The sequence below is a fragment of the Emydura macquarii genome, unplaced genomic scaffold (genome assembly GCF_026122565.2).
Source record: "Emydura macquarii macquarii isolate MOO-44397 ecotype Brisbane River unplaced genomic scaffold, CSIRO-AGI_Emac_v2 contig_3348, whole genome shotgun sequence".
Taxonomy (NCBI): Eukaryota; Metazoa; Chordata; order Testudines; family Chelidae; genus Emydura; species Emydura macquarii.
This window is the reverse complement of record NW_027133485.1, coordinates 6,684,072-6,696,574: the sequence shown is the minus strand read 5'-3', so window position 1 is coordinate 6,696,574 and position 12,503 is coordinate 6,684,072. Positions and strand designations below refer to the sequence as shown.

The window sequence follows — 12,503 nt, the reverse complement described above, 5'->3', positions numbered from 1 at the left end:
GAGCTTCTCTGCAAAATGAAAATAATGCCTACTTCACCGGGGCTTAATAGAGTTGAAACACATTTTTAGATCCTTGGAAAAAGGTGCTAGGAAAGTACAAAGTGCTTTCTTGGTTTGTAGATATAAATGCCACCATGATTTTCCACTTTGCCAGTCTGCTATTTTTGTGAGCAGGCCAAGTTATTGAAAATATACAAGACCCTGCTTCTGAAATTTGGACTCTGGTCTATAACACTCTGTACCCAAACCCAAGAATAGAAGCTGGCAGAGCAAAAGTGAAGAAATGCAATGCCCTTCATCTCTGAGAGAAGTCAGAAAGCTGAGAATTTGGATTCTACTAATACTGAATCCTTTGCATGGGGAATTGAACAATATATTTATTGTAATAGATATCCTGAAAATTCTGGTACCTCTTTAAAGATAGTTAAAGATAGCTGACCACTTTAATAATTCAGTTTCTGCTTCCCAGCCACAGTACCACAGTTCATAAAGCAGGAAAATGGTTATTTTGCAATCTTGTGGTCTGACATTTAGCCTAATAACTTACTGATTATTTGGAAATGCAGCTGTACCTTACTGAGCATCTCAGACAGTCAGGGCAGAGCCCTGTGAAACTCATATTAGGTGCAGTCAGTTGGCACTGCATTCAGAGTCAAACAGCTCTTACAAGCACCTTTAAGTTGTGATCATTGAACACGCTGCCATTCAGGATCAGGACTTCACTGTAGTAATCTAGCCTCTGTCAGTTTGTATGAACTCCTACATCTAAATCATATGTATATAAACTGTTGAATGATTGGCTGTGATGTTAGCTGGAGCCACAGAAAATCCTCACAAACCTGACATTACCATCCTGGTTTGCAATAGCAACTAGCTGATAATGTTTAAAGAAATGATCAGGTACGGAGTTTAAACGAGAGTTTCTGGACATCTGGGCATAATGTACAGATTATCAGTGGGTACAGAGTTTGGTTGGAATTTGGAGAGTACAAGGAAAGCATAATCTGCGGTATCCCAGATGGAGGGTAATAGGTTTGACAGTTTAAAACACAAGCGGTCGAATAAGAGGGTACGTTGTTCATACAAAAGTTATGTCTAAGTGTGGTTTGTAGGAAGTAGATACAGTAATGAAAGCAGGTTGACCCTCAGTGAGTGAGAATTATGGTATAGATAATCCTTCAGTACATATGCTGTATCAGAGAAAGGCTTTCGATTCCCATCTCGTCACCGATTCACGATGGCTCTCAGGCCTGTTCTTGGTACTGCTGGTGTCCGGTGATGTGCTCCGTGTAGATGTCCCTGGACCATCTGATGGTGACTGACACCATGAGGTGCCGCATGAGCTGGGTGTAGTACCGACTGATTCCGCAGTCTCCCGCATGCGCAGGCTCCACAGCAACTAGCTGATACTATAGTTGAAAAGAGCCCCAAACGAAGAGGTTGCTTTAATAATCTTGACCCCCTAATCCCATTCTAATGGAGAAGGTTTAAGAAATGTGTTCTGTGGAGGGGAGTTGCTAATCCTCAATCATTAGGTCGTAGGTATAATCCCCCTCTTCCCTAAGAAAAACTCCATTCTTCCTGGTGTTACTAATTCATTGTAAGGCTGGAAGTGACCACTCTGATAATCCAGATTGACCTACTGTCCAGCACGGGCCTGAGAACTCCGCACAATCATTCCTAGAGTGGATCTATTAGAAAAACAACATCTCTTGATTTGACAGTTGTGGAGAATTGACCATAAGCCTGGGTATGTTGTTTCAATGGTTAATTACTCTGCCACCTTATTTCCGCTTTGAATTTGCTGAGCTCCCTTCCAGCTCTTAGCTCACCGTAGCCCCTTTCTCTGCCAGCCTGAGGGGCCCGGTATTCCGTGTGTGTCTCCCCCAGCAGGTATTTACATAGCGCCAGCAGCTCCCCGCTTGTTACACCCCTGGGGTCTCTGGCTGCTGTTAACGGAGCCCTGGGCCCCTACCCCGCAGTGCATCACGCTGGGTCCCCTGCTATATTTTAAAGGGTCTTGGACCCCGCAAGCAGCGCCACTCGCTTGGGGCTGGCGGAGCCGGAGACAGCCCGGCCGGGCGGCTGAGTGACATGACCCGGCTGAGCCTGGGGGCAGGGGGGGAGCGATTTTCAACGCCCCGCAACGAATCACGCAGCGGCGTGGCCAGCCCGGCTAGTGCCTGCTCCCGGGTCCGGACTGCGGCCAGCGGCTGCACCGCCCACGCGCGTCTGAGAGCAGCCGGGGCGGGGACGGGGCCAGCCGAGCTGAGTCCCGCCCCAGGGTCAGGCGGTTCCGGGGCGGGGAGAGGGGAGGATTTGGGGCCGGAAGATGGCTGCCACCAAGCGGGTGCTGTATGTGGGTGAGTAGCGACATGGGGGGTGGAGGGGGTGTCCATCCGTGGGGGGGCTGGGGGGAATCTCACAGCTCCCTAGGCTGCGGGTAAGACTCCCCACGTGGGCCCCTTGCAATCAGCTGATCCCCGGGGGGGGGGTTTCACAGCTCCCTGTGCTGGGGGTCAGACTCCCCACGTGGGCCCCTTGCAATCAGCTGATCCCCGGGGGGGTTTCACAGCTGTGCTGGGGGTCAGACTCCCCACGTGGGCCCCTTGCAATCAGCTGATCCCCTGGAGTCCTCCGAAGAGGCGCTGGGGACTGGCATCCCCCGGGCCCGCCCGCATTTGGGGCTGGTTTTCTTTCTTCCCCCTCTCGCGATGGAAGGATTTTTCCAGGGTCTCCTGTAGGCTTGTCCCAGCTCTGATTCCCCCCCCCCCCCCCCAACCGGCCCGGCCCGGCCCGGCCCGGCCCAGCCCAGTTAGCGGCGCAGCCTCCGGACTGGTTTGGTTTAGGTAGCGCCTGGGGAGAAGTGCAGATCCCTGGCCGAAGTCATGGCATTGGCTGAAACGTGCTGGGACTGTGGTGATCAGCAAAGGGCCGAAGATATTCCCAGGGGTGTCACTGCAGGGCGAGAACCTGACTTCGCACGGTTTTTTAAATTATTATTATTATTATTATTTTTATTTATTATTATTTTTGAAGAGGCTGATTCTCAGAATCATTTGACTCCCAGAGCTGGGGCGACAGGCATAGCACAGAAAAGGGGAGATGCCAAATCCCATTGCCAGGGTTGGTAGCGCTAAGCTGGGATGAAAACAAAAAGGCACTTTAAAAGAGCGCCTCCCTCTCCTTGCTGGGCAAGATGCTGAGGTTAGCCGGTGAAATGTGAGGCGGGTGCCCAGCCCAGGCGTGAACTGACTGGAATAAATGGCCACTTAGGTCATAATGTTTAAACTCTGGTGCCTAAATTAGGTGCTTAAATCCCTGTGGCCTGTTTGTCGGGGTCCTGAGAGCAGCTGCTCTGACGTGTGACGATCGGGCCTCTTTTGTTTCCGTGCCCTGATTCCTGGCACCTGCGTTCAAACCTTTTGGCCTGAGTGCTGGTTGTAAACCGCTTGTGTTCCCTGCCCCTGGGTAGGTCCTGTTCACAGGCTGGGGGACTGAGACTTGAGCAATGCGATGGTTCTGCTCCACTTACTTATGTCTGATCTGCTGGTTTGTGCCAGGCAACGGGTGTTGGTGTAACTGCTGGTTTGTGGGCAGGGCAAGGCAGATGCAGCTTGCGACGGTCAGTAGGTCTGACCTGCCAGCCGATACAGGCAATGCGATGGTTCTGCTCCACTGCCTCGTATGTGGCTTGTCAGCTTGTGCAGAGATTCCCCTTTTACCGTGGAAATCTGCCTACATTTTAGTTTCCAGCCAAGTCTCCATATTAATATATCTGGATCTATTCCTGAGCTAATAGGTGAGTTCACGCTGCCCCCTAGGATTTTACGCCAAGATGGTGTTGCTGTGCGTAAGGTCAGGGATGAGGTGCAGCATGGCTGATTCAAGTTTTGCTGATCAGACTGTGCTATGCAGTGCCTGAAACCTTCCCTTTGCTCAGCGCCTTTGGCTCAGTTCTTCTAGTAGGTCTGAGAATGCCTGTTCTTACCCGTGCGCCTGCCTGTTGTCATTTGGGGAGCTGACTGTGTACTAGAGAATCTGGTACTAAAATGGGATTAGCCATTTATGGGGGGGTTGTGTGAGTATTAGGTGAAAACCAGATTTTAGATTAGCAAACAGAAGAAGCTGAAATTGCTTGTGAATTCAGGGGGTTCCTGCATTCTTCCAAATAGATTTTTAAAAAGTTAGAGGGTTGGAATCGATTTCTCCCCCCCCCTTGCAGGGTCCTTATTTGCTGATGGGAAGGGTGGTGTCTTATACAAAAGGGGTTTTCTTTCTCTGCGGCCACTAAAGGGTTTTAAAACGGTGTGGAAGCCTTGGAGAAACTTCAGATCTTTCCCCATCCTGCAATAACAGCCCCACATGCTTAATTTTAAGTATGTGGCTATCCCCAGGGACAAAGATAGGACTCAAGCCATAAACCACTGGGTAGATCAAAACCAACATTCTGAATAGCACCTGCAGCATGTGGTCTCTAGGGCACGGATTTAATATGCTACTCGTGGGAAGCCCTGCTGAATAAAAAGGCTGCTGCATTCTGCACTAGTTGTGGTGTACAAGCTGCCTTTAGTCAGCAGGGCATTATTTCCTCTGCACTGATGCCACTCGGCATCTGTGTTTCTGTAGTGGGAAGCCTTAGTGGGCAAACAGGCTGCACGGCTAGAGAACACTTTGTGTGACTTGCAGGTGGACTGGCAGAAGAGGTGGACGAGAAAGTTCTTCACGCTGCCTTTATTCCCTTTGGAGATATCACGGATATTCAAATACCCCTAGACTATGAAACTGGTGAGTCGGTTGTTGCTTTGGCTTGTTTGTTTCTTGCTACGTGTGGATCTCTGTGTCAGGAATCACGTCCAAGAATTTGAGAGAAGTATAAAGTTGCCTTCTTCAGCGGCTCTGTCCATGGGGTTTGCTGCTTCCCAAGAAACCATGGCCTGAAGAGAGAACCCTGCATAATAGTAACTATAGAGGTTTATGCTTCTGTGACATCAGCTGGGTGCAGCGTTTTCCTAATGCACAGGGCCATTGTGGTTCATAGCAGTCTGAATTTGCTGGATGCGTTGGGTAACGTGCTGTCTTTGGAATGGGAAAAACTTTAGCGGCTAGAGTTTTCCAATGAACTTGATCAGTTTCAGAAGTTTCTTAGCAGCATCTGAACCATGGCAGCACAGAAATAAATTTAAAATACTCGACCCTTTATAATCACCTACAAAGCGGTGTCCTCTCTCTGCTTCTTCGCAAAGATTCAGGAGCAGGTGCAGTCAGAGCTGTTACTACTAAAAGTCCATTATCTGACCACATGTTCTCCAGTGCATTTGCTAGGACTCTAATATTTGCATGAACAATTAACGCTAAACTACAGTTTTCAAAATAGATTAACAAAGTGCATTTTGCGATGTCTTTTCTTTAAATCATGTTTGTTCATTTATTTCCTAATTAGCATCGTCAGTACTTAGCAAAAGGGCTTCCCTATCATTACATGGTACTGCATGCCTTTTCTCTATCCTGGGTGTAAACTAAGACTCCGATCCTGCAATGATTTCTGTGCATGCAGACTTGACTTGACTTCAGTAAGGCTCTGCATGGATCCAGGTGCCCAGGAGCGTATTTCAGGATTAAGGCCTAGAGTTAGCGTCTTTCTGTATAACAAATTGTTTAGATTCATTACTTGAGAATACCTTGATGGAGATTTAGCATTGTTAACATCAGAGCAATAAAGAACCGTTTAATGTTTCTGTAGAACTTGAAGTAATTTTTAAAAGGGCCACTTTGTAACCCCTGATGTTATCAGGTCTTCGCACCAGCTGCTAAAAACACAAGTGTGCCTGAAACAGTCTGAATTCTCAATTGGGGAGACAGCAGCAGAGAAGTTCATTTCCTTTAGAAGCACAAGTGACTTGTTGTCAAATCAATTGTTCTTTGCCTTTCCCAGCGGCTGTAATTGTTCATTGTCTCTCCACAGAAAAGCACCGGGGATTTGCTTTCATTGAATTTGAATTGGCAGAGGTGAGAAAGGAGTAAATTTTAATAGAGTTTGAAATCATTTTTGACCCAGTCCTGTTCCCACTGATGTCATTGGTAGTTTTGCAGTTGACTTAAGGGGGAATAGGATCGCATCATATATTACTGACGCCTTCAGCATCAACAGTTACGGTTACATATGATTCTCCCCCTACTGGCATCACTGTCCCACTTCTCTGGGTCCAGTTGTGCCATCTCTGCTTTTTCTGCTGTCTTTGGATGGTTGTGCAGAAACGCATCCAACTTGGAACTTCTTCACGGTCCCAAATCTTGACCAGGGCAAACAGTCCGTGATGCCAGAGATTGTTTTAGCTCCCTGGATACCCCAGGCTGTCACTAGTTTTTGGCCCAATGATCTTGTCTCAGGCTTAAAAAATAAAAATCAGCATAGAAAATTGTGCCAAGCCCAGGCTCTGCCATGATATGAAATCCTAACAGCAGGCTACGCACCTAGTGTGGGGGGTGGTGGTTTTTTTTTTTTTTTTTACATGAACAGAGGCGTAATGGCTGACTTAGCAATAACATCTTTTCTTTTGCTCTTGCCTTAGGATGCTGCAGCTGCTATTGACAACATGGTATGGATTTCATTCCTCTTCACGCACTACACGTTCTTGGGGGAAGTGTGGCCCTTTCTCTAGTCTGTGCGTCATTTGGCGTTGCTCTGCACCCGGTACCATGGGACACAGCAGAATGTCTGCACTGTCTGGAGGTTTCTGTTAATCCCTGATATCTAATGACCCCTGTCCCCTTCACAGCTGATCATAGCTCCTAGGCCAAGGACGGGAAAGATGGATTTGACATCCTCCATCCCTTTGCCATTCGGGTGGGTATTTGTTTGGTAACTCGGTCCTGAACTGTCCCCAGGTAACAGCTGTCTGGAACGGACACAAGGCAGAAAGGAATCCCAGCAATTTTTCGTGTGGGCTGCAGGTTCTTAGAGCGTCAAGGGGATTGCCAGCTAAACCGGGGGCAGTGGCTGCTTTGGCCTATGCTTGAAGAAGGGCCTTTGTTTGCATACCGCAGACAACAGCCAGGCTGCTGATGTGCCGAGACCCACTGCCTCTCACGCTTACCAACAGTGTCTCCTTGTTTCCTTGTACTCCCCCCTCTGTCTCCATCTTTTTCTCTCGTCTTATGCTTTGTAAGCTCTTTGGGGCAGGGCTGTCTTTTTGTTCCGGCTTTGTCCATCGCCTAGCACAGTGTGGTCCAGGTCCATGGCTGGGGTTCCTAGGTGCTATGGTAATACAAATAATCAGTAATCACAGCCGGGGGTTGGGGAGGAAGGAAGTTCTGTGCGTCTCTTGACTCTCTCTCAGCCCTGCAGGGGTTGGGAGAAAGTGGGAATTTCTCCACTTTTTCTCTTTCATTCTCCTTAGAACGAATCTGAGCTTTTTGGCAGGACGATTCGTGTCAATTTGGCCAAACCAATGCGGATTAAGGAAGGCTCTTCCAGGCCCGGTGAGTCAGTGATCGACTGGGGAGCGTCTTAATGTCCCGCTGCCAATTCCTCTTGGCTATCCTGCGCGTTGGGGGTTTTGTTTGCGCGCTGGGTTTCTGCCTTCTCCGTTGCTTTGCTGAGGCCCTTGCTCCCAGCTCTCGTTGCTCACCACTATCACTCACCGATTCTCACCACTAGCGATTTGACCAGGATCCTAGGAGCAGACACTGTCCACTAGTTCCTGAGTGAGGGAAACCCTCGTGGCCCTGCCTTTCCCAGCGGCTGCCTGTGCGTTCGCTGCCATCACCCGGGTGCAGCATGCATGTGCTGAACCCATCTGTCCTTTTGGAGATATACAGTGGAGGGTGCAAAGGGCCGGGTCTCCAAGGGGTGGGGGAATCGAGTTGTTCCACGAGAAGCGACGCGTTATAACCGAATCAAGAGCAGAAGTAAAGCAGTTCCCCCTCAGTGACCCATGGGGGATGCTTCCACAGGTCTCAAGCCCACGTGATGAAGGAATCACAATAGACAAGGTGCCACCTCTTGCATTTTGAAAATATTTCCTCCCCGGCTGCGTGCTCCACACACACGCTCTGAAGCTGGGTGGGAAATGGCTTTCGCCTCCTGTGCAGGTTTTTGAGATTTCAAACGCTTTCTTGTTCCGCATCTGGACAAAGCTGAGAGCTGTTGAAATGTCTTGCAACAAAGCCGAGAGGGGGAGAGATCCAGCCAGAACATCCAGTAGCCCAGTGGTTCGGGCACTCCCCTGCGATTTCAGAACCTGGGTCTCCCACCTGCACTGGGCTACTGCTTAGCATCGGCTGGATCTCTGTGTGTCTCCTGTGGGAGCAGTTTCACTTTGCATCAGTGATTAAATATTCGTTGGGCCGGAAAGAGAGACTGATTCTGTTGCCCGCTTAAGTGGTTGATTCAGAATCAGGCAGACCAAGGACTTGAACGTGTGGCTGTCCCAGAGCCAAGGTGAGTACCCCAGCCCCGGGACTCTTCTACAGGAGACACGTACCTGCTTTTCGACCACAAATTCCATCCTGCACCTGAGAGACCTTCCTGACAAAAGTTGTCGAAACCAACCCTCCCCGACGAAAAGGTTGTATTTCAATGAAAGGGCTGTCAGAACTTTCCCACACGTAACCCACGGAAGCGTGGAGGGCTTGTGAGAAATCAGCTGCTCTCCCAGGAGGCTCCCACGGTGCCACGTTACCTAATGAGATGTTAGCTGGAGGGGAATTTTCAAAAGCGTTGAAGTGACTTAGGAGCCTATGGGTAGGTATGTCTACACTGCATAACAAAAAACCAATGTAACCCCAAAACACCCCAGCAGCAGCAAGGCTGCGCCCTGGCCGACACACTCAGGCTTGCGGGACTCAGGCATTTAAAAACACCTGTGCAGATGCTCTGAGGACAGAGATATGCTTCAGAGCCCAGGCTGAAACATCTACATGGCTGTTTCTAGCCCCACAAGCCTGACTCTGTAGACCTAGGCTCTGACACTCGCTGCCACAGGAGTGTTTGGGGGGGGTGTAGACCTGCTCTGAGTCTGGATTTTTTTTTTCAGTGAGACTTTGGCTTCTAAGCTGCTCCATCACTTCTGAAAATAGAAGGCAGGCTCCTGCGTCACGTAGGCCCTTTGGGAAATGTTAGCTATGCAGAGTAGCCATTAGGGAAGACGGGGCGAGCTGGTCCTGCTGGTGGTTTTAAGAGAGAACTCTAGCTAGGCTCGGTGATGAGCATTTTCTTGGAGCACACATGAGAGAGAATTACGAACTCGTTACACAGATGACTGCGTCCTTAGGGTTCCCCTGCTGTGGGCTGAGTTCTTCTGCTCCTTCAATACCTTAAAGCTGGCTAGAACACACTAGCGCTGCAGAAGAACACAAGGTCTTGTTTGGTTAAACCCTGTTCTGAGCCCTTCTTCTCTCTGTCGCAGTCTGGTCGGATGACGACTGGCTGAAGAAATTCTCGGGGAAGACGCTTGAGGAGAATGCAGAGGAAGAGGGAGCAGAGCCTTCCAAAGCGGAGACGCAGGAGGTAAGCGGCAGGACTGAGGCCTTCTGTACGGGGAAGGAAGTGGCGGATTTGAATTGTCCCTCTTACGTCGATCAAAAGGATGAGTTGAAAACGGGCCGGGTTTGGGTGGTCGTCGATTTAAACATCTCTGAGTTGCAGCGTGGCAGACGGGTGGTAGCGCCGCAGCCCTGGCGGCTTCCGGAATTCCTTTGAGAGGCATTGAAAATGGCTAGTTCAAAGCGAACTTGAATAACAATAACCGTGTACGGCGGCATGGGGTAGACTCCTGAGTATGCCCGGGACCGACGTATGTTCACAAGCAGCTCCCCCAGATCACCGACGCTGCTACCGTTACTCCAGCTAGTTGGAGCTAGCTCCAGCACGGCGATGGCAGTGCAGCCGCTCTCTGTGTGAGGGCTGGCATTGTCACAGCCTGCTGTCCTGTCTGCTCCCCTGGAGCAATGCGCCACTGAAGGCTGAGAACTCAGGGCTGCATGTCTCTGTAAGAACGTATGGGAACCTCACATTGTTTTTCTTCTCCAGGGTGAGCCTCCTGCGAAGAAGTCCAGGGTCAGTCCTCAGGTTTACATGGACATCAAGATTGGAAATAAGCCTGCTGGCCGACTCCAGATTCTCCTGCGCTCGGACGTTGTGCCCATGACAGCGGGTGAGAGGGATCTCCGCTTCTAAAAGGCACTTTCGAAGATGAGCTTTTGCGTATCGCTCCATTGCTGGCATTTTGAACTTGGATTTTGCTTTCTTTCCTCCCCTGCCCCTTTACCCTCCTAAAACAGAGAATTTCCGCTGCTTATGCACTCACGAAAAGGGCTTTGGCTTCAAGGGAAGCAGCTTCCACCGCGTCATCCCCCAGTTCATGTGTCAGGCTGGAGATTTCACCAACCACAACGGCACTGGCGGCAAATCCATCTACGGGAAGAAGTTTGACGATGAAAACTTTATTCTGAAGCACACGGGGCCAGGTAAGGCCACGTGGAAGCAGGCTGCCTTACTGGGGCAGATTGCTGGAACTTGGAACTTTTGGGGTGCGACTGTGAGTTCATTGCTGGTAAACGGGGTGGGATTCTCAGCCAGCTAAGGCGCGTCTGCACTGCGTAGACATACAATGGCGTGTAGTGTACGTGTGCGACACACCCCTTCACACGGGGATAAATAGCAGCGTAGGTGCTGAGCTGCTGTTTAGCCATGTAGAGACGAGACATGCCCGAACCTTCGGGTATATGCTGTACATGCCCACGCCATGTCTCCCACGTCTGCACTGCTCTTTTTAGCAGGGTGCTGTCCTGTTGCCTCCTGCTGCCATGTGTAGCTGTGCACGGCAAGGTGGACGCATGCCCTATGCGCCACTGCCAGCGGTGTGTCCTATAGATATTGCCAAAGAGCAAAGCTCTTCCAAATTTAGTACCGCTCCCCCCACTGACACTGTCGGGAATGTTGATTTGGGTTTTTTATTTCTGTTTGGCGGGAAGGGAGGGGTAATAGTCCATGGGAATGTTTCGATTGACTCAGCAAAACCTGTCTTACAAAATCTAAGCTTGCAGCCAGACTGGACCTAGCTGTTCTCCTTGTAACACGTGTGGTTTTGGGGCGCACGGTGGGAGGGTACATGATGGTAGCGACCCCTGTGTGGGGCAGCGTGTAAATGGGCTGATCATGAATAAGCTTTGAGCAGCGGGTTGGACTAGGTGACCTCCTGAGGTCCCTTCCAGTCCTAATCTTCTATGATTCTGTGAATGGCCCTGATGAAGCCTGAGACAGGCGAGCAAAGGAAGCAGCGGGCAGCACTTTATTATGAACCTGAAAACCCACCAGCAAACAGAGTGTCTCTCTCTTGAGCCTGGTGGCTGTCCTGTGATGAGGGGGCTGCCGAAGGAGTGTTCGTTGAGGCAGCTGATGTTCAGATGCAGTGATGCTCTGAGCTGATCTATGATCAATGGCACACTGATCGTTCATGGTAATTGTCAGCGGTTTGAGGCGGGGACCATCCTTTTGTCTCTGTCTGTGCAGCACCCAGCGAATGGGGTCCTGCTTCAGGACTGGCCCTCAGTAAACGATAACATTTTGTCCCCAGGGTTGTTATCGATGGCAAACTCTGGCCCAAACACAAACGGCTCCCAATTCTTCATCACTTGTGATAAAACGGACTGGCTGGACGGGAAGCACGTGGTCTTTGGAGAAGTGATAGACGGGATGGATTTGGTGCGGCAGATTGAGGTTGGAGCCCGGGGAGCAGACAAGGGGATATTTTCTAAGTTGTTTCTTTGGTCTGACTTGGAGATTTGTCTTTACTACTTGTTTCATTTTTCTTAAGGCTCAAGGCAGCAAAGATGGGAAACCCAAGGAGAAAGTGATCATCTCGGACTGCGGGGAGTATGTGTGAGCCCCTGTCGGTGAGGAGTCTGGATGGGGTGACCAGATGTGTTGTGAAGGCTGGAAATTGTTCTGGATGTGGAAAAAAAGAACTGGAGACTGCCAGGGAGAAAAGTTGCCTTGTTACTGCACAAGTCCCAGTTGCTTTATAGTTTCTTTAGAAACTACCATGCTGACTTAGAATGGACAGCCGGATTAGCAGACAGCATGGGGCTCATCAGCGGGTGCTTTCCCATGAGGGGGACCACAGGATGCTCCCTTTAAAAAAGCATACAAATATTTGTGCAATCCAGAGTGGATCATGTGTGCCTCCTCTCCGGGACATTGCCAGTGCTGCAGGCGTTTTCTGTATAGAATTTTTATTTGTTTAAAATAAATCATCGCTTTGATAAAATACCCAGAACGTGTTCCCTTGTCTTGGAATTCTGACAGTGTTGTTTGTTTCACACACACATCATGGGAACATCTAGCGGTCAACAAAGTCAGGGTGTTGTGCACACAACAGTCACTGCCCCAAAGAGCTTACAGTCTTAAAAAGGGTTGCTGGGTAAGGTTTGAAGAAGCAGAAATCTGCCTTGCCTTTTATGGAGTTAAATGCGGCCCCTCTACAGGTCAGCCAGCTGCT

At 49.8% G+C, this 12,503-nt stretch overlaps 1 protein-coding gene across 1 annotated transcript; it reads left to right on the top strand.

The window, feature by feature from the left end:
* The first annotated feature begins 2,220 nt into the window (after positions 1–2,220).
* On the top strand, positions 2,221–12,274 carry PPIE (peptidylprolyl isomerase E). The gene is made up of 10 exons (XM_067533761.1): positions 2,221–2,363; positions 4,690–4,788; positions 5,966–6,009; positions 6,573–6,599; positions 7,401–7,482; positions 9,411–9,511; positions 10,034–10,157; positions 10,285–10,470; positions 11,580–11,722; positions 11,820–12,274. The coding sequence occupies exons 1-10, from the start codon at positions 2,333–2,335 to the stop codon at positions 11,886–11,888; spliced, it is 906 nt and encodes a 301-aa protein (XP_067389862.1). The 5' UTR covers positions 2,221–2,332; the 3' UTR covers positions 11,889–12,274.
* Positions 12,275–12,503: the final 229 nt, after the last annotated feature.

Coding starts and splice junctions, on each gene's coding strand:
- PPIE (XM_067533761.1), top strand. CDS start 2,333: ATGGCTGCCACCAAGCGGGTGCTGTATGTGG. Junction 10,158..10,284: donor CGTTGTGCCCATGACAGCGG/GTGAGAGGGATC, acceptor CTCCTAAAACAG/AGAATTTCCGCTGCTTATGC. Junction 11,723..11,819: donor ATTTGGTGCGGCAGATTGAG/GTTGGAGCCCGG, acceptor ATTTTTCTTAAG/GCTCAAGGCAGCAAAGATGG.